Source organism: Chanodichthys erythropterus, chromosome 19 (assembly GCF_024489055.1).
Source record: "Chanodichthys erythropterus isolate Z2021 chromosome 19, ASM2448905v1, whole genome shotgun sequence".
Lineage (NCBI taxonomy): Eukaryota > Metazoa > Chordata > Actinopteri > Cypriniformes > Xenocyprididae > Chanodichthys > Chanodichthys erythropterus.
Genome location: NC_090239.1, coordinates 15,159,969 through 15,179,179, shown reverse-complemented (window position 1 = coordinate 15,179,179; position 19,211 = coordinate 15,159,969). Strand labels below are relative to the sequence as shown.

At 39.1% G+C, this 19,211-nt stretch overlaps 2 protein-coding genes across 5 annotated transcripts in view; one reads left to right on the top strand and one right to left on the bottom strand.

Annotated features, from left to right (window-relative positions):
- The first annotated feature begins 927 nt into the window (after positions 1–927).
- mmrn2b (multimerin 2b) lies at positions 928–13,137 on the top strand. The gene is made up of 8 exons (XM_067370264.1): positions 928–1,316; positions 5,341–5,463; positions 5,548–5,654; positions 5,840–5,902; positions 7,360–7,461; positions 8,420–8,838; positions 9,982–11,467; positions 11,683–13,137. Exons 1-8 carry the CDS (start codon positions 1,069–1,071, stop codon positions 12,099–12,101), a joined length of 2,967 nt encoding a protein of 988 aa, XP_067226365.1. The 5' UTR covers positions 928–1,068; the 3' UTR covers positions 12,102–13,137.
- A 132-nt stretch (positions 13,138–13,269) lies between these two features.
- bmpr1ab (bone morphogenetic protein receptor, type IAb) overlaps positions 13,270–19,211 on the bottom strand; it is a 41,401-nt gene continuing 35,459 nt past the window's right edge. For 2 of the 4 annotated variants that reach the window (XM_067370269.1, XM_067370267.1), the window contains exons 3-12: positions 18,751–18,922; positions 18,554–18,656; positions 18,371–18,470; positions 17,947–18,043; positions 17,535–17,670; positions 17,094–17,286; positions 16,173–16,470; positions 15,859–16,034; positions 15,619–15,749; positions 13,270–14,924 (exon numbers count right to left, since the gene is read on the bottom strand). In XM_067370269.1, the coding sequence (XP_067226370.1) occupies positions 14,799–14,924; positions 15,619–15,749; positions 15,859–16,034; positions 16,173–16,470; positions 17,094–17,286; positions 17,535–17,670; positions 17,947–18,043; positions 18,371–18,470; positions 18,554–18,656; positions 18,751–18,902 (1,512 nt within the window). In that variant the 5' untranslated portion in view covers positions 18,903–18,922 and the 3' untranslated portion in view covers positions 13,270–14,798. The remainder of the gene's footprint in view (positions 14,925–15,618; positions 15,750–15,858; positions 16,035–16,172; positions 16,471–17,093; positions 17,287–17,534; positions 17,671–17,946; positions 18,044–18,370; positions 18,471–18,553; positions 18,657–18,750; positions 18,923–19,211) is intronic. The other 2 variants (XM_067370265.1, XM_067370266.1) reach the window with 1 other exon arrangement.

Below are 19,211 nucleotides of genomic sequence, written 5' to 3'. Positions count from 1 at the left end.
GTAAATAACAGTAACTAACCATAAACCAAATCCTAAACCTAACATTAATCCTACAGTATATGCTTATTTATATTACTCAATACTAAGTGTAATTACATTGTAACAATATCACCTTAATATAAAGTGTAATCAAATGATGTTGTTCATTGTTAGTTAATTACACCTAATGTAACTGATGTTAATGAATTGAACCCTATTACCTTTTTAAATCCTAGTGATCACACATAGCCTACTGATAAAATCTATGAATGAAACGCCGCTTTGGAAAATCATTCCCTATTTAACTTACAGAACGAACGCAGTGCCAGACCCATTTTTTCCGTAAGTAGAATAGGGAAGGCGTAAGCTTTTTGAAGAATACGGAAGTGCGTTCTGGTGGAAGAAATTGCGTTTATAAACCAGAGCTGAGAATAAGTGTTTTTAAACCATATACATTTAAAAAAGAATTTTTAGAAAATGACCAATCGTTCAGCTAGATAAGACCCTTACACCTCGTCTGGTATCATCTAAAGCCCTTTGAAGCTGTACTGAAACTGTAATTTTGACCTTCAACCATTTGGGGTCAACTGAAGTCCACTATAAGGAGAATAATCCTTCTTTTTGACTGAAGAAAGAAGGACATGGACATCTTGGATGACATGGGGCAGAGTAAATTATCAGGAAATTTTAATTTGAAAGTGGACTAATCCTTTAAGTATAAAAGTATAAACATGAAACAACATTTTCATGCAAAGAAGCATAATGCAGTGCGTGCGCTTGTGTATGTAACGGTGCTGTAAAATTGCAAGTAGCGCATTACATGGATTTATGGTTGTTAGCAAGTAGCAGATTTCCTCCTATTGTTAGAGGGTGTTGATACCGTCGAGAGAGAGGAGGGAGAGAGAGCGAGGGGGAGTGGGAACTGAGAGGGTGGGGAGAGAGGCATACTGGTGAGGATACTAGCTGGTTTGGATAGAGAGAGAAAGAGAGAGAGAGAAGGAGAGAGGGGTGGGGAGTTTCCAGGATTGTTTAAGGCTACTTTTAAAACAGCCATCCGGAGGAAGGCTTTCAGTACCTCTGGAAAGCAAGATGGCCCAGACTCTGCCTCTGCTGCTGTTGGCCGTGCTGAACTCTCTGAGCTGTCACAGTGAAGTGAGAGCCAGGGACCCTGACGTGGAGGAAGAGGAAGCTGTGGGGACTAGAGGAAGGGGACATCATATGCCTGACACCTTTGGGATGCCACATGAACATCACAGCATCCCAGTGCCTCCAGATGGCACACCTCAAAACTCAGCAGCACCCTCAAAAGAGACTATACATCAAGCTGCAAAAAGAGGGTGAGTCAAATGGGCATATTTAAAACTATATATAAATTCACATGATGTCTGTTGTTTTTTATAGCTCACCATATCTAGTGCATTAACTATAATGTTCACCAGTTGAACTTTTTTGTAAAGCTGTCAGAATATTTCATTTGATGTGGATTATACAAAGGATATGAAGGATATATTTGTCTGTTCAATAAAACACAAGTCTAAAAGTCTTATAAGTCATCTTTAATTTTTAGAACCCTTGCTTTACACTACTAGTCAGAAGTCTGGAGATGCCTTTTTTTTAAAATTATTACTATATATTTCAAAAACCAAATTGAAAGTAGACATTTTTAGTCACCAAAAAATGGTTATAAATCTAAAACTATTGTATTTTGAATTTTTCCAAATCAAAGTAGCCAAGTGTCACATCTCTAATCATTCTTTCAGCTTAACGAGGTGCATCATGGGATGTTTTTCCTCTTTTTGGCTGCTTTTCCTTTTCTATCTGGTCCAACTATTAATTTAATTTCATTTCTAAAATAAAATAAAATAAATAATAAATAAAAAATAGATTTTAATTATAAAATAATGATAATTGTTGTAATAAATTTTAATATTATAAAAAATATTTTTCATTAAGTTAATTTAAAATTTTGTTTTGTAATTCATACGTTTTTGTCTACAAAAATAATTAAGCACACACCTTTAAGATCATGAGAAACACATTCAAGTCACGTGTGCCCAAACCTTTGACTGATATTATATTTTCTCTGCAATTTATTTATTTGCTACTGATAGAACAGTATGATCCACTGAACAGACTGTACATGTATCCCATGCAGCTTTTTTAAAAAAATTGAATCATATTAAAAATGCTGTTTACCCTGACTAAAGTCCTTTGCTTTCTCCCTCTGTTCTGAGAAAGAAAAAGTGAATGAATTTGCCTGAGAGGCTTAATTACAATAATCTTACAATGAAGATACAAGCTGGGCTTCAGTGATCTAATCTGGGAAGGTATTATGTAACTGAGTTCCAACGATGTGATATCCAATATACACATACTGATGAGGGAGCCTATATGTATAGGAGAGTAGCTTGTGATGCAGATATTAAACCATCCACTTCTATAGTGAGCTCTGTCTTAGACGTGTTAGCTGATATTTAAGTCACACACAGTATAGCTCTCTTTGGGAGCTCTCTGTCGATTTCTTGAGGATGAGATTCAGTGAAAGGAATTAGACCGGGCTGGGCATGCTCACCACATCTTAACAGCGAGGCAGAGGACAGGTACCCCTAGCAGTTTTCAAGGGCAGTTATTTTTTAGTCTGGACCAGAACAAAAGAATATGAGCACCAGCTGTGCACAGAAAAGACATAGGAGGAGTGCTAATCAAAAGAGTTTAGGTGTTTAAAGAAAAATAAAAGAGAGATAAAAAGAGGGGTGAAGATGAAAGAAAGGTGGACTGATGAAGGATGTTCAGATGTGGGTACATGGAGACAGATTAACGATAAAACCATAAAGCGGCAGACATTCAGTCAAAATGACTGAATCAGTAGCTGAATAGGGGCTGATGTTTTACTGGACAAAGGGTCTATGGTTCAAGGTGGCAACGAAAGGAAACAGGACAGCCCACTTATATCTAATCTCTTTGTTCCTGAAAAGGATACACAAAGGAAGGTCAGTTGAAGTAATGGGCCGTTCATACAGGACGTGCTCTTGCATTTTAAAACACCTAACAGTATGGAGACGTTATAAAATTTAGCTGTTTTTACCTTGACAAACGGTCTTAAAAACGCATATCCTGATGCTGAGAAAATGGAGAAACGTCATAGCAGTTAAAGATGTCCTAGTGAATATTCATATAAGCTTATGGGCCATTCACACAGCATGCATTGTGTCCATCTGCACTCTTTTTTTAAAAAAATAAATAAATATTTGTATATGCAAAGAATGCTCAAACATCTTTAACATTTGCAATACACTTTGCGGTTTTAAGACACAGTTGCTATGTTTCCATGCAAAGTTGCTCATTCAACATTATCTAAAAGATTTGCGAATGAAACAAAATCAAAACTTTTTTCTGAGAAATTGCCGCAAAATATCTGTAATAAAAATTGAAGTTACTACATTCGGAGGCAGATGCCTGGTGTTTGGGGACGTAATTACACCCAACCATTTTAGATGAACCCAACCATTTCAGAATGACCAAACCAGCATTTTGAGATGCTGTGCAATGAAATTGGACCATTGGTCAGTCCAGTTATTTTTCTGATCACATGATCTGTTGAGGCAAAATCAATAATTTTTTGTTGTGCATTGAGGGATTTATTGGGTAAATATGTTTCCATTGTATTAAAATTACATGTCTTGTTATTGGATAAAAAAAATGAATCTGCCTCAATTTAGCGCTTTTTTTTTTAGAATTTATGTTGCCTGAAAAAATCCAGCCTCACCACTGTACTAGCGGATGAATCTGGTCGGCCATTGAATCAATTTGATTTCTAGGGCGGAGCAAATCCGAGCAAACAGGAAGCGGAGTAAACCAATCAGAGAAGGGCAGATATGACGTTAGCAAAGCGACAAGAGAGTCAACAGCGAAAAGTAAATAATTAATGTGTTTTTGGTCATTTAAAACTGAATTCATGGCTGAATAGAACAAACTCTCGGGTCTCCCGTGTGCAATCTTTGCTGATATTGAAGGGACTTTTGCCGCACTAGAGTGACGCTGTTTGTAAACGAATCTGATTGCACGGTACGATTTGGAGTTGACTCGAATTGCGACAGAGGGCGGACTGATATATCTTGTAGAAGATATATCAGTCTGGCCTTGCCAGGCAAGAATTTATGTGCTGCTTGGGGTTTCCATCCAGAATTTTTTACACAACATCCCAATATTTTCATAAAAATAGGTGGATGGAAATATAGCTAGAGTTAAATTAACAACGTTTCACGTGTCCCATACACTCTAAAAAATGCTGGGTTAAAAACAACCCAAGTTGGATTGAAAACGGACAAACCCAGCAATTGGGTTGTTTTAACCCAACTGTTGGGTTAAATGTTTGCCCAACCTGCTGGGTAATTTTATTTAACCCAACTATTGTTTGAAAATGACTAAATGGCTGACTTAAAATGAATCTAAAATGAAATTAAAATGTTAATTTATTAAACATATTAATAAATGTTAATTTTCAAGATATTTTGGGTTCATTTTAAGTAAGCAATACTGTAATTTTTAAACAATAGTTGAGTTAAGTAAAACTACCCAGCAGGTTGGGCAAACATTTAACCCAACTGCTGGGTTAAAACAACCCAATCGCTGGGTTTGTCCATTTTCAACCCAACTTGGGTTGTTTTTAACCCAGCATTTTTTAGAGTGTACAAACACAATATGGATGCAATAACACGTCCCATGTAACAGCCCCTAAGAAATGCCTCCAAGTCATTTGAGGGAAAGAAACTATGTGTTTTATAAGCTATGCTAGAACAAGCTGAACAACAGGCAGCAGAAAGAAAGAATTGTCAGGAAATTTTTTTTTTTATGTACTTCAGTTCTTATGTTAATAATGAGAACAGGACTGAGTCTGTGCAAAACAGTATGCATCTTGAGAACAGTTGTCACCTTTTCAAACATACATTTCAGTGTTTGACAGGATGCAACTTCTGCAATACTGCAAACTAGGTCATTTTTGCAGAATACACTTTGTGTACTTTACTGTATGTTTACGAAATACTACACCACAGAAAAACACAGACTTGTCAAAATAAGATTGAGCATCTGTAAACATTGTAATCAATGTGTGCACATCAGATTCTCTCTGATACAACAGAAAGCTAAAAACAAACAATGAATGTGCCAATAGAACGACATATAAAACCTTTTTCGCTCAGTGATAAAATCTTGCAGTGAGCTTTGGGAAGGGTACAAAAGGAAAAACACAGGGGCTCAAGATCTTCATCAGTCTGTGATTTGCTGTAATCTCTGCTTTCAACTTTCACTTTTCCCTTGTTTTTTTTCTTTTATCCTTCTAAACCTCCTCTCTCCGGTCAGAAACTGGTGTGCGTATATAAATCACCGTATGGTCACCACAGCCGTACTCTGCGCTACAGAGACTCAAACAGTGAAATCGGTGAACCCCTGTCCCGATGGAGCTCCTGACTGTCAAATAATCACGTGAGTCATCTCATAAACTCAACCTCAGATCTTATGTTTCTCAAAAATATGCTTTGCTTTATTGATGATGATGCTCATGATCAGGTATAGGCAATCCTCACGGCCTGTGTACAAGCAGAAGCAGACAGCACTCTCTTCTATGCACTGGAAGTGTTGCCCAGGCTATGGAGGATACAACTGTCTGGAAAAAGGTAACATATCTCCAGGAATAGGTCTGGATACAATCGTTTTCACACAACAAAAGCATTTGTATCTAAAATATGTTAGAGGAGTATGCCTGTTGCTCTTCAGCCACTTTAAAAGGAACACATAAGTTGAGCTGCCCATTCAGTTTTGGTGACTCATCTGTTGCTTCCTCTTTATCTTTCTTTTCCAGACAAACCTCCAGAGGATGAGAAACATTCTTCAAAGTCTGAGGTTAATGACAATGGCAACTCAGGCAAGTTTGTTGTTTTGGGCAAGGCTGGCTTTAACTTTAACCTTTCATACCTTTCCTCTTTCTGCAAGTTTGCTTCTTTAAAACAACCTTTCTGACAAACAGAGGAAATGTCCAGCAGGCCTCTGGCTCAGTGAGTGTCCTTCAACAGGAAAGGAGAAGTCAGCTGGCACTCGGGATAGCTGTAGAAGCAGTGCCCTATGCCAAGAGGCAAAAGCAACAATTACGTTTGAGAAGAAAAACAACAACTTAAAGTCATGTTTTCCAAATTTCTAAAATGCCCTATAGGTAAATATTTTGATGGCAGAAAATTTTCCCAGACTGTTAAAAGAAGCCATCCAATGTGCCCCCATGCCTTTAAATTGATTCTGTAATCCCTCATCCATCTTACAGTTTAACGAATCACATTGATAATACTTTATTGGAAACATTTTAAAGTACAGTCTTTAGCCATTCTTTAAAATCTAAAGTCATTGGGCCCTATTGGGCACGTAGGATATGTCCAAATCCACTTTTGCGAATTTAAGGACAGGAAAAATGGTCGACGCACCCGGGACATATTCTGAAAGGGTTGTCCCTATTCTCTTAATGAGTAATGGGTGTGTTTTGGTCGTAAAGTGCAATAAACCAATCTCCCATTCCCTTTAAAAGCCAGTTGCGCTCACGCCATGGCACACGAGCAAACGGATCTGCTTGTGTGCAAGGTTAAAGCGCTTGAGCAGACCATCTACGGGAAAAGCCGGATTCCACCAAAGCATTTTTATCTTTACGCACACAATAATAATCTTTTACATTGTAATCCTTTTATTTTTAATATTTGGCATGTGTGTGTGGTGCTGCATGCCCCATGTGTGTAATAAGCAGAGTATATGCACGCATACTAATGTGCTCTTTAAATAACAAAAAAAAAAAATAGTGCACCATTGACTTTACACCAGGTTTCAGTTGGTCAATGCCGCAGTCTATTTCAGTTGCCTAAAAATAGCAATGTGCCAACAATGCGCCTGAACACACCTCGCTTTCAGACCAGGGCGCACAAATAGACGCAAATGCATTTGTTATTTAAACAGCGTGGCACAGGACATGAACATGATAACTGCGTCGGGCTAAAACTAGCAAAAAACACTTGCGTTGCGCCTGGCGCCACATTGCGCTGAGTGTATGATAGGGCCCATTGTGTGTTTATGAGAGTCTTATGTGTGCCAAATACTTAAGCCTGATAGCATGGGAAAAAAAGGATTATTCTCAGTAAAAATAATATTTAGTTTCATAATATTCTGTAATATTGGGTCATTAAATGTAACTTTTGGTGGAGTATTTTAAGCATGGTAAATCGTTAAGGGCTAAAATAACCCCTCTAAACTGAGCATATGAGCATATTTACCCTTAGACTCACAATGTTGTGGTTAACTTCCTTCCCACATTCTCCCTCCAAACAAAATGTGTTTGTTTTTCTGTAGCAGGTAAAATGGAAACAGACCTATTGGAAGACGGAAGCTGGGCTGACAAACCTCAACAGGAGGCTCCCATTCATGGTTCTTCACCAAACCAGAGCCCTGTTGGTAAGATACAGAATCTGTGTCCAGCAAACATAGGCACACAGGAAAACATTTAGATGGACACATTACAGTATAGGAATACTGTGAGATTTTACCACCCTAAACTGAATGGCATGACTACTTGAACAATGACGTCTTCCTCTGGAGGATATCCTCTCTTTCTTCTAAACAAACTCCAGCATGAGGCAATTACCCAGAGATGTAGGCAGACGGAAGGAGATTAAGAAAGAAGGGCAAAAAGTCATCATGAAACCACATGGTCAGGATGAGTCATGGTCATGGAATAGCAGTTTGAAAAGGAGTTTATATCTTCTCCTGGAGTCTAGCCTCAATCAAAGAAATGTTATCTAGCAAATGAGCTCATATCTTTAAATGCAATTATAACCTATACAGGGACATCCATCAAAAATGCATTAGTTCAGATATTCAGTAACATAGTAAGATGTGTTTGTGTAGGAGGCTTGTAAGGAAAGGGTTATTCTTGATGAAAACTCCATTAAAGCTCATGTAGGGTCTGTCAGGCGCAATGATATCCTCTAGGGATTCTGTTCTGGTAGAAAGACTTTCTGGCTGAGAACAGCGATTTAGAGCAATTTCCTTGGCTGTGTGATGAATCAATATGCTGATACAGTGGCGAAAGTTTGGGAACCCCTTGCAGCTATTTTTTTGTCTATATATAAACATATTTTTGTAAAATATCTTACTCAGGGCAGTACTAAATAAAAAATAACATGCATTTTGTATAATCTCTCTTATTTTGATAAAATTATTCACATTTTCACAGATTCTGTAAGGGGTTCCCAAACTTTCGCATGCCACTGTATAGACAAAGACATCTTAAATGCGTATATAATACGACACACAAGTAACAAACTGAGTTCTTTCACCATTTTCCCTTGTTAATATCTGAAATTGTACAGTATGTCTCCAACATTAAAGAGGCTTGTTACTGATATTCCAGGTGCCAAAGAAGGGATCCATACCTCTCAGCCTCTGCCATTCCTTGATTCATCAATTCTGCTGTCAATGCATCGGTTAATGTCAACTATGATGAGTCAGCTTCAACCAGTGCTAGAAAGCTTCAATCAAACACTGGAGCATCTGTCCAGTGAGGTGGACACACTGTCTCAGGACTTGCAGCAGTTGCGGATGGAACAGGAAGACAACAGATCCATCAGCAGGGGTGAAGGTCATAGTGGATCTATTGAGCAGAGACTAGAGTACAGCCATCTCCAGATCGACCAAATGAAAACCCAACTGGACGCACAGAAAGACCAGATGGAGAGGGCCTTTCAGACCCAACAAGAACTGCTGAAACACAACCTAACGAAACTGAAGGGAGAGATGGATGATCAGATCAGTCAGAGTCAGGATGCACAGGTCATTCATTCAGACTCCTAAGGGTGTACTCACACTAGGCGATCTGAACCGTGCCCGAGCACATTTGACCACCAAAGTCTGGTGGTCTGAAGAGGTGGGCCAGAGTACGGTTCAGTTGGGCTCTGGCTCGGTACACATGTAGTGCGATCGCTAAATGCACCGAAGCACGGAACAGGTACTACTCTTGTGTGCGCTACTGTCATCATTACAACAGCAAACATCTTACTTGGATAGTACACTTTTCGATTAATTGAACTAAATCGAGGTTATTTAGGTTTATAACGGGTCTGGTTCTCACCTTATTGATGAACAGGAATTGTAGTTTGCAATCGCGCCAGGACACGGTAAAAGGCAACCATGCCTAGTGTGAGTACACCCTGAATCTCAAAGGGTTAGTTCACCCAAAAATGAAAATTCTGCTATTACTTACTCACCCTCATGTCGTTCCAAACCTGTGAGACTTTCGTTCCATTCATCTTTGGAACACAAATTAAGATATTTTTGATGAAATCTGAGAGCTTTCTGTCCCTCCATAGACAGCTATATTCAACTTTGACGCTTCAAAAAGTTCATAAAGAGATCGTGAAAGTAATCCATATTAATTGAGTGGTTTAGTCCAAATTTTCTGAAGAGACTCAATTGCTTTATATGACAGATATAATTTAGTCTTTTATTCACATATAAACATTGATCAGCGAACATAAAGAGAAGCTTAACCAAAACTGCTTGACGCGCAAGAACAAACCTCTTGCAAAATCTCAAACATGCTGCGTAACGTACAAGAATGAACCTCATTGGTTCTCAGCAAGCTAACATGCTTGAGCTTCCGTTTACCACAACTGATATGTGAGTTGATGAATGTTAGAATACGCCTAAATTCAATCTGTTCATCATATAAAGTGATCGTGTCTCTTTAGAAAATTTTGACTAAACCACTTTTACGATCTCTTTATGAACTTTTTGAAGCGTCAAAGTGCTGTCTATAGAGTGACAGAAAAAGATCTTCATTTGTGTTCCGAAGATGAAGTCTTATGTGTTTGGATCGACATGAGGGTGAGTAATTAATGACAGAATTTTCATTTTTGGTTGAACTAACGCTTTAACACACTGAAACATAAATCATTTTTTGTGTTATACCAACAGGTGAATCTCCAGTCACTAACTGAATTGGTTGAGGAGGTGAGACTTGGCCAGAATGGGCTGGAAGAGGCACTGCAGAGACAGCGTGCTGAGTTTGTCAATCTGAGTGGAGGTCAGCCAACACAAGTGTCAGGAGTGTGGGAGGCCATCACTCGGCTAGATGAGAAGGCACAAAGTAACTCTGTGCAGCTCAGCAGCTTGTCTGAGACTTCAAAGGATTCTGCTAGAATGATCAAGGATCTGCAAAGAGACCAATTGATCCTGGGACAAAGCCTAGAAGAGGTCAAACAACGCAATGAGGTTCACTTTGCAGAGATAGGTCTGGAGGTGGAGGCTAATCGTGTCAGGGTCCTCAACAGCATTGGTGAGCTTACATCTAACCTAAGTGCACATGAGGGTCAGTTGAGAGAAATTGAGCTTGACCTGGACAACATCTATCATCAACTACAAAGAAATGATTCGTTAATTTCAGAGCAGGTCTGTAGCTGCAAGTCGATTGGCAGTTCACTAGCTAGGTTGGAGCTGGAGGTGGCTAACGTCACACATTTAACAAGACAGAACCAACTTGCACTTGAGGAGGCAGATCTAGATATGATTCGGTTCACTGAAATGGAGGATCTTCATCAGGGCCTGTTGAATATGAAGGAATCACTGGCCTTTGAACAGAGCAGAAGCAGGAGTCTTCATGACAGTATTTCCCAGCTACAGGCTTCACTCCTGGACAGCCAACAGGAGATACAAGGCTTAAAAGAGCAGGACGAGAACAAGTCGGCTGACATTCGAGGCCTATCAGCTACCTTCTCTTCCCTCCTAAATGATGCAGTACGCCACTCTGATGTCCTGGAAGTGCTACTTGGAGAAGAGGTCTTGGAATTCACACGCTGGTCACATAGCCAAAAGAAAGAGTTCAGCATCCCAGATCTTTTACAGAGAATGCATGTGATGCAGCAAAAGATTGAGACACATGATATGAGTCTGAATTCTCTTCGGAGAAAGCATCCTGACGGAGATGAGATGAATAGTGATGACCCAGTGACATACTCGGAGGGGACTGCCACAAAGAACCTTGTGAAGGGCACCGAAAGTTACCAGTCCTCATTAGAACCTTTGACTGGAGAGGAGGATGTGGATTACTCGGTCAGTGACTTCTGGAGTCTGGGAAAAGAGGTGGAGCAATTAGCAGGCAGAATAACCATGTTGGAAGAGCGCTGTGGCAACTGCACTGAGCCCCCTGGTGGTTCTGTTGTAGAACTGCAAGCAGATATAGCATCCCTACGTCAAAGCCTGGAGGATCATTTGAGAATTTTTCAAAAACTTTTCAGTAATACAGAAGAACTAGTCAGCACGACTAGAAGCCTGAACCTACATGAAGTTTGGAGGCTGGTGAGAAAGAAAGAAGAAAAGAGAAGGAGGGGGCACCAAAACCAAGACCAGATGAAAAGAGAAGAAAAGACTTCCAGCGTGCGAAGCAAAAGACACAGTGAAACAGGTAAGAGATCTCAATTATACAGTTTTTTTTCATTGGCCATTAGTTTTAAACATGAATGAAGAAATTTGGTACTGCAAGGCCTGCATAGTGTACACACAACAACACTGCCCCTCAATGGACAACACTAAAACTACATCATGACAAGGCAGTTTTCTGTAACTGAAAAGTATACATATTTACCAAAACAAATCATCAAAATAATTTTCTCTTTTTAGAACATGCACAGTTACTACATCCCCCCGTGGTGTTCATCACAAGCCTGGACTACAGAATAGGACCAAATGGGGAGCTTGCATCAAAAAATGTGGCTGTGAACTACGGTGGTACTTTTAATCCTACATCAGGGGTGTTCCAGGCCCCTGAGACGGGACTCTATCTCTTTTTAGTGACCTTAGACTTTGAGAGAGGCCTTTCATTGGCTGTACTGAAGCGCGGTGGAGTTCCAGTGGCCTCCATCAGACAGGAACAAGGGGAAAAGAGGGGACCAGTGAGCCGAGCCTCTCTGCTGGAGCTTCGGCGAGGGGAGACAGTTACATTAGAATTGATGCATGGATCATTACGAAAAGCGCAACCTGGGGATAACACACTGTCTGGACTGTTGCTCTTCATTACAGAGCACAAGGACTTGCTGTGAAAAGATCTGGGTGAGCGACAAAGGCATGGGAGGATACATTCAAGTCTGTCGCACTGTGCGTCACTGCCAGACATACTGTAATTTGTATGCATGCATCCTCTTCTTGAAGGTGCCAAAAATACTTGTTGAAATATTATGTTTTGTAACTGGCTCTGGAATATTACTGAGCAAACAGGGTAAGTTAAAGAAATAATGGGAAGACAGTTATATACCAGAAAAATACAGATACCACAAGTCCTTCTGTTGGTCTTTAAAATGTAGAGGATCTAATAATAAGGCAAGCATCACAGTATGGAAATCAGTTACTATGAGGTGATATGAATAAACAAAAAGGTACCAACAGTCCAAAAATGGAGACATTCAAATGATCACATTCAATGCAAATGTCAATCAAGAAGAAGAAAAAAAACATGACTGTGTACTAAAATAAGGTAATTTACTTAAAAATTGATACATTGGACTAATTCTGTGTACAGAACAGCTTTTCTTGGTAAACATAAGGCATCTCTCTTAAAACCAGATGCTGTGCACAATACAATTAAAAAAAGTTCATATTATTCAGGCCATTTTACATATTTCCTTACGCATTAAACGATTAGGGCCAAAATATTGTGTAGTCATTTATCTAGACAGATGAGCTTACATCACTTCAAAAGTGATTTTACAGGGTAACTGGCATGATTGTAATGGACAGAATAGGCTTGAGAACACAAGTGCAGCCCAAACAATGAGAAAAGACATACATAAGCAATGGGAGATCTGAATCTTCAATGCAAATGTTTTTACCAGTCTCTCTTCTTCCTTGTACCTTTGTGTTAACACAGAAGCGGAATAAGATCTTCATTAATTATGTTTTCCAGACAACTACAGACAACCAGACAACTTCAAGAAATGGCCAACTTGTTTTTCTTGGCAAGAGACCCTGGTTTTAAAGTTAAACCTGCATTTCCCACAAGTGCTAATAATGCATTGTAGAGTGATTACATTTTTTGACTAAGCTCTTTCGCAAAAAATGTATTCACATAATCTCATAAGTTCTGAAAAAAGATTTCTTTTCATATTTCATATATTTTCATATTTCATATTTTATATATATATATATATATATATATATATATATATATATATATATATATATATATATATATATATATATAATATGAAAGGTGAACTGAAGTCGTCTGTCCTGACTTGAGTAAAATATTGATAAAGGGTCTAGTTTTACACATTAGAACAATGACAAATAATGATAATTCACACCCACACTTTCATAGGAAGTCATTAAATGTAGAATTTCATTTTAAAGTCATAAATTTACTGTTACTAGTATTTGTAAGGTTGAGCTGCTCAGTAAAGACATTGAGAATGTCAGTGTTAATAATCCTGCAAGTAAAAGTATCTTACCACAATAATTCATACTATATGACATGACATGAATAAATAGCACATGCATTTGCATTATTCTATCACATTAGACATTTATGAGTCATATGATTCCCAAGCGTCACGACATTAGATTCAAGGCAAAACAGTTAAAATGAGGCATTGAAAACAGCAATCCAATCTGACACTGAAAAAATCAGATGTGATACACTGAGGTTGACTTGAAGGCTAGAGGATAAAACAAAACAACGGTTATGAGGCATTCGGGAGCAGTAGGCATCCATTTGCACCGAGACGCCTGCGATAAGGCAGATCAGATCTGCCATTCTGGGAGATTAAAAGTCACCATATCTTCTAGATGAATAAATCTTTGATGGCTGTAGTGTTGGCAATATTTGACTGGTGGTGCTTGAATTCTTCAGGCCAGAGCAGGAGTTATGATCACATTACTCATTATACCTGAACTTTCTATTTCTAACAACATATCCATTCCAGGTCTTTGCAATATGGGAAGGTTTCTATTCGAAAACCTTATCGCTAACTCCCAGTTTTTTATTTGAACATCTAATGGACAGATTCTCAGAAAGGAAAGCAGTTGAAGGAAAAAATTCTTCAAAAAGGCTATTAATTTAAATATCGATATGTAGTTAACGGGACATGTTTTATACATATATATGATAATATGGGTCATTTGAATTAAATAGTATGCGTTCTCTGACATTTCAGTGGCCAAAACTGCACATGGTCCAAATGCAGAGTGGCCATGTTGTGACACTAGCCATACTGGAGCCACATCCCAAGCATATGGCTGGTTCGATCCAAATATCACCCCAAATATGTCCACCTCTCAAGTCAGGCAATAACAGAGCCTCAAGCCTGCTCCCAAATGGCTCCATTACTGTACTCCCATGGCAAATGGTGCCACCATACCACTCCTCCATACAGATGTATTAGACAGCTTTCACAGAAAGCACCATATGCTCTTCAATTCTCTCCCAATATAAAAGAGTGTTTGAAGAAGGAAAAAATGGAGGTGATGGGGATGATGTGAGTACTGATGCCTGTCTAACAATTGTCCTTACTGTCCTTCCTTCCTCGTGGATGCGTTATGGCACATACTGTCCAGCAGAGGGTGCTACATGACACTAAGAGCATAAACTGCAACAGGGCGAGGAATTTCAGCCAGGCAGGGAGGCAAATGTTCTGCTCAGCAGCGCTCCAACAGGTCTGTCTAGGAACTGAGGCAATAGTTCATAAATTGAGCATAAATATCTCCATGACTTATCTCGGACTGGCATATGGAGGGAAAACTGATCATATTTTGATATCCTGTGATTCAACCATTTTGGCGAGTGTTTTCTTGACTCGAAGAGCTGTGAGACGAGAGGCTGGGTTTTGGGCCCAGCACTCGCACATAAGCTTTAGCATGGCCCGTAAGCACTGTGTGGAGATGGAGACAAGAGACCAGTTGTTTTAGGGTTACATTTTACACAACTGTTAAATGGTTACAATGCAGTGATATTTAAAGACCCCATGATATCAAAGGTTTTGTGTGTTTTAGCATCTATCCATCAATAAGATAAACTATATGCCTAATGAACTCCTACATGTTGAAAAAATTACTTTTTATAAGCACATTTTAAATTAACAGTGATCAAAAGTGACAGTAAAGACATTGTTACAAAAGATTTCCATTTTTAAAATAAATGCTTGAACTGTTTGAACTTTCTATTCATTAAAGAACCCTGAAAAAATGCATTACAGTTTTCACAAAAATATTAAGCAGAATATCTGTTTTCAACATTGATAACAATAAGAAATGTTCATTGAGCTCCAAATCAGCATATTAGAATGATTTCTGAAGGATCATGTGACACTGAAGACTGGAGTAATGGCTGCTGAAAATTCAGATTTGCCATCAAAGAAATAAATTACATTTTTAAATATAATATGATAGAAAACAGTTATTTTAAATCATAACATTTCAGAATGTTACTGAGTCTTGGTGAGCATATGAGACTATCAAAAACATAAAAAAATTGTGCCAATCCCAAACTTTTAAAAGGAATGTCAACACAAGATAGATAAAAATAGTGTCTGGGGTGTTGTACTGAACTGTGATGCTTGATCTTACCTCGTCACTGTTCCAGCGATTAGACACCACTGGCCGCATGGTTTTAACACATACCACTTCCCTCATGTCTTCATAAGACGGTTCTGAAGGTACCATGTCCCAGTATGGCAACTGATACTCCTCAACAATACCTGCACATAAAAAAAATGCCATTATTTAAACAAATCCATCACATATTTATAAAGGAGAGACAAAAATACTTTTAAAAGTGTATATACATTATCATAACCTCATACGTACCTCCTGTCACGCATCTGCGGGCCATCTCCCAAACAATGAGACCGTAGCTATAAATATCAGCCATTATGTATGCTTGGAATTGGTTCTTATTTAGGGTTTCATCCAGGACCTCTGGTGCCATGTACCGCCGTGTTCCCATCCTTGTGCTCAGAGGGACATCCACCTCATTGGTATCACTAAAATAAAAGCAAAATAAGATCAAATAAATCTATCACAAACAATTGCATACTAGCTGTAAATTAAGTACACTTCTATGATGCTTTTTAATCATTGCCAGTGCGTGCATGTATGAGTATGTGCTGTAATAGTGTCACCTGTTGTATTTCACAGCTAGGCCCAGATCAGCAATGCAGCAGGTGCCATTCTTCTTTATGAGGATGTTTTTGCTCTTCAGGTCTCTGTGAGCGATGGCAGGTTTGCCCTGTGTGCCGTAGATCTCTGTGTGGAGGTGGCACAGGCCGCAGGCTGCAGAGTAGGCCAGCCTCAGCAGAGCCTGTGTGTCCAGGGTGGTGTATTTCAGATAGTCATAGAGAGAACCGTTCTCATGGTAGTCCGTGATGAGGAAAAGCTGAGTGAATGCCCCCGTGCCCTTAATATCTGCAGCTATAAAGCCTGGAGCAAGACCGGAAGAATGAGTGTGAATGTCAAAAATCAAAATATGTCAAATATAAAATATGTCAAAGGATTAATTCACTTTAAAATGAAAATGACCCCAAGATTTACTCACCCTCAAGCCATCCTAAGTGTCTGACTTTCTTCTTTCTGATAAACACAATCTGAGTTATATTAATAAATATCCTGACGCATCCAAACTTTTTAATGGCATTGAACAGGGGCCAATGAGTTTGAAGCTCAAGAAAGTGCATCCATCCATCATAAACGTACTCCACACGGCTCTGGGGGGTTAATAAAGGCCTTCTGAAGTGAAGCGATGCACTTTCTTGAGCTTCATACTCGTTGGTCCCGTTCACTGACATTATACAGCTTGGATGCATCAGGATATTTATTAATATAAATCCGATTGTGTTCATCAGAAAGAAGAAACTCATATACATCTAGGATGGCTTGAGGGTGAGTAAATCTTGGGGTAATTTTCATTTTAAAGTGAACTAATCCTTTAAGGTTTTATATCGGTGTACAAAACTACAATTTCTGAAAAATATGAATCTACCTTAAACCAGATAAATATTTCATCCCTCCTTATTAAAATATAAATGTACTTAAAAAAAACTTACCGAGTATATTCTCGTGTCTCATGAGCACTGTTTGGTAAATCTCAGTCTCTCTGAACCAACTGGCTTCTTCACGGGTAAAGAACACTTTCACCGCCACCTTTTCTCCTCTCCAGCGACCGAGCCACACTTCTCCATACCTCCCCTTTCCAATCTGACGCACCATCTGAATTTGTTTAGCGATGGTGCGCTGGACCTGTAAATTGATTGAATTGGACAATTAAACTCAAGGTATTTAATGGTTCAAAACAAGTTGTAAAACAATTTATTCTTCAAGGGTTCCCTCAACCATAAATTCCCATGACCTTTCTCTGACTTTTTAAAAATTGTATTAATTTACATAACCATAAATCAGTTTTAAAATTCTCTGATATTTCCTATTTTCAATGACCTTTCAAACCCTGTTCTTTTTTATGAAAAACATTTTCAGAAATGGTGCCTCACCAGCAGGGGGAGCCCTGAACCAGAGCCAGTGCTGGACTGACTAATGAGATCTTTGAGAGACTCTCCTGCAGGGATGAAGGCCTCATCCTTCTCCAGATCTCTTTGGTACCGCCTCCGTCCCGTCTGTAGCTTATACCTGATGAAACGGCCACATAGATTATATCATCAAATTCAATACAATGTTACATCACAGAAGCTGTTCCACAAAGGAATCAGTAACTTAATACTAAGAGCAACACTATATATCCATGCATTAAGATCAAGCACAAAAGGTGCTAAATTCCCTTGGCTATCTTAAACAGGTGTGCCTGTCCCAGTGTTATCAGTACACTGGTCAATAATTAACAGACTGTGGTGCATCTTTCATTCATTTCAGCTGGATAAACATGTCATTATGAAATTGAAGTCTCACCTATAGTAACACACCACAGTTATGGCCACCAAAGTGAAGCAACACACTGTTACGGAGATCAGAAAGGCCAGCAAGTGAGCGTTCCATAATGGAGGATCTGGATTACAATGAGATCACAGTCAACAGTTTTCATCACTAATAATAAGAAATGTTTCTTCAATACCTTCAATATTACAATGATTTTTGAAGGATTTCTGTGACACTGAAGACTTGAGTAATGGCTGCTGAAAATTCAGCTTTTCCATCACAGGAATTACATTTTAAAACATTACAATTAAAAACAGTCACTTAAAATGGTAATAATATAACAATATTACTGTTTTGACTGTATTTTTGAATGCGAATGTATACACACACATGTATACATACACACACAAATACATATAGTTATTATTTTTAGGTTCTTAAGGGATGTGCCACTTACTTCCTGGAATAGGAGGTGGAAGTGTGGGCTGAAGGTATTTATTACAGAAATCTGTGGAACAGCACTCGATGGTCCGTCTGGTCTGAGCATTAGGAGAGTCCTGGACAAAAACAACCACATTCAGTCATTGGTAATGCCTCTGCACTTAAACATCTATTCTTCACTCTCTCATTCATGTATTACCTTGCACTGGAAGTGGGAGCCCTCGTACTTCATGCAGCCAGAGGTGAGGATACCCTCGCCGTGCTCATCCTCCTCTATGATAGCAAAACACTGGCCGTTTGTCCTGTGTAAACACACAAAGACTATTTAATCACTGTGTTTGTGATTTAGATGACCAGTTAAAATTGGCTGGTGTGAGCATTAGGAAAAGCACTCACTCGCAGGTGTTGTTTTTGGCATCTTCGGGGCAGTGGCCTGAGCAATAACAGCTAAGGAAGCGGGCAACATCCTCCGGGGCCACGGTGGACCCGTCCCCTGCCTGTTGCCTCTTTGGATCCGATCCGGGCTTGACCCCAGTGCCGTGAAGCATGTAGTCTGGGTTCTGCCCACCTGGAAGGGTTGAAATAGGGGAAATCTGAATTTTAGACCACCTAGAATGTGAATGTCTCTAATAGCTTCATCATTATGGCTCAATATTTACACAAACATTGAGTCATTGAGTTTAAGTGACGTGAAGGCCAAGTATGGTAACCCATACTCAGAATTTGTCCTCTGCATTTAACCCATCCAGTTAGAGCACACACATACTCCTAATGTGTGTGCACTAACTGGATGGGTTAAATGCAGAGTAGTGAACACGCACACTGCAAACCGCGGACAAACCCGGAGCAGTGGGCAG

Excerpts from the sequence above, each read along its gene's own strand:
- mmrn2b (XM_067370264.1), top strand. The coding sequence starts at position 1,069 with ATGGCCCAGACTCTGCCTCTGCTGCTGTTGGCCGTGCTGAACTCTCTG. Across the intron at positions 1,317-5,340 it reads CATCAAGCTGCAAAAAGAGG|AAACTGGTGTGCGTATATAA; the intron begins GTGAGTCAAATG and ends CTCTCCGGTCAG. Across the intron at positions 11,468-11,682 it reads CAAAAGACACAGTGAAACAG|AACATGCACAGTTACTACAT; the intron begins GTAAGAGATCTC and ends TTCTCTTTTTAG.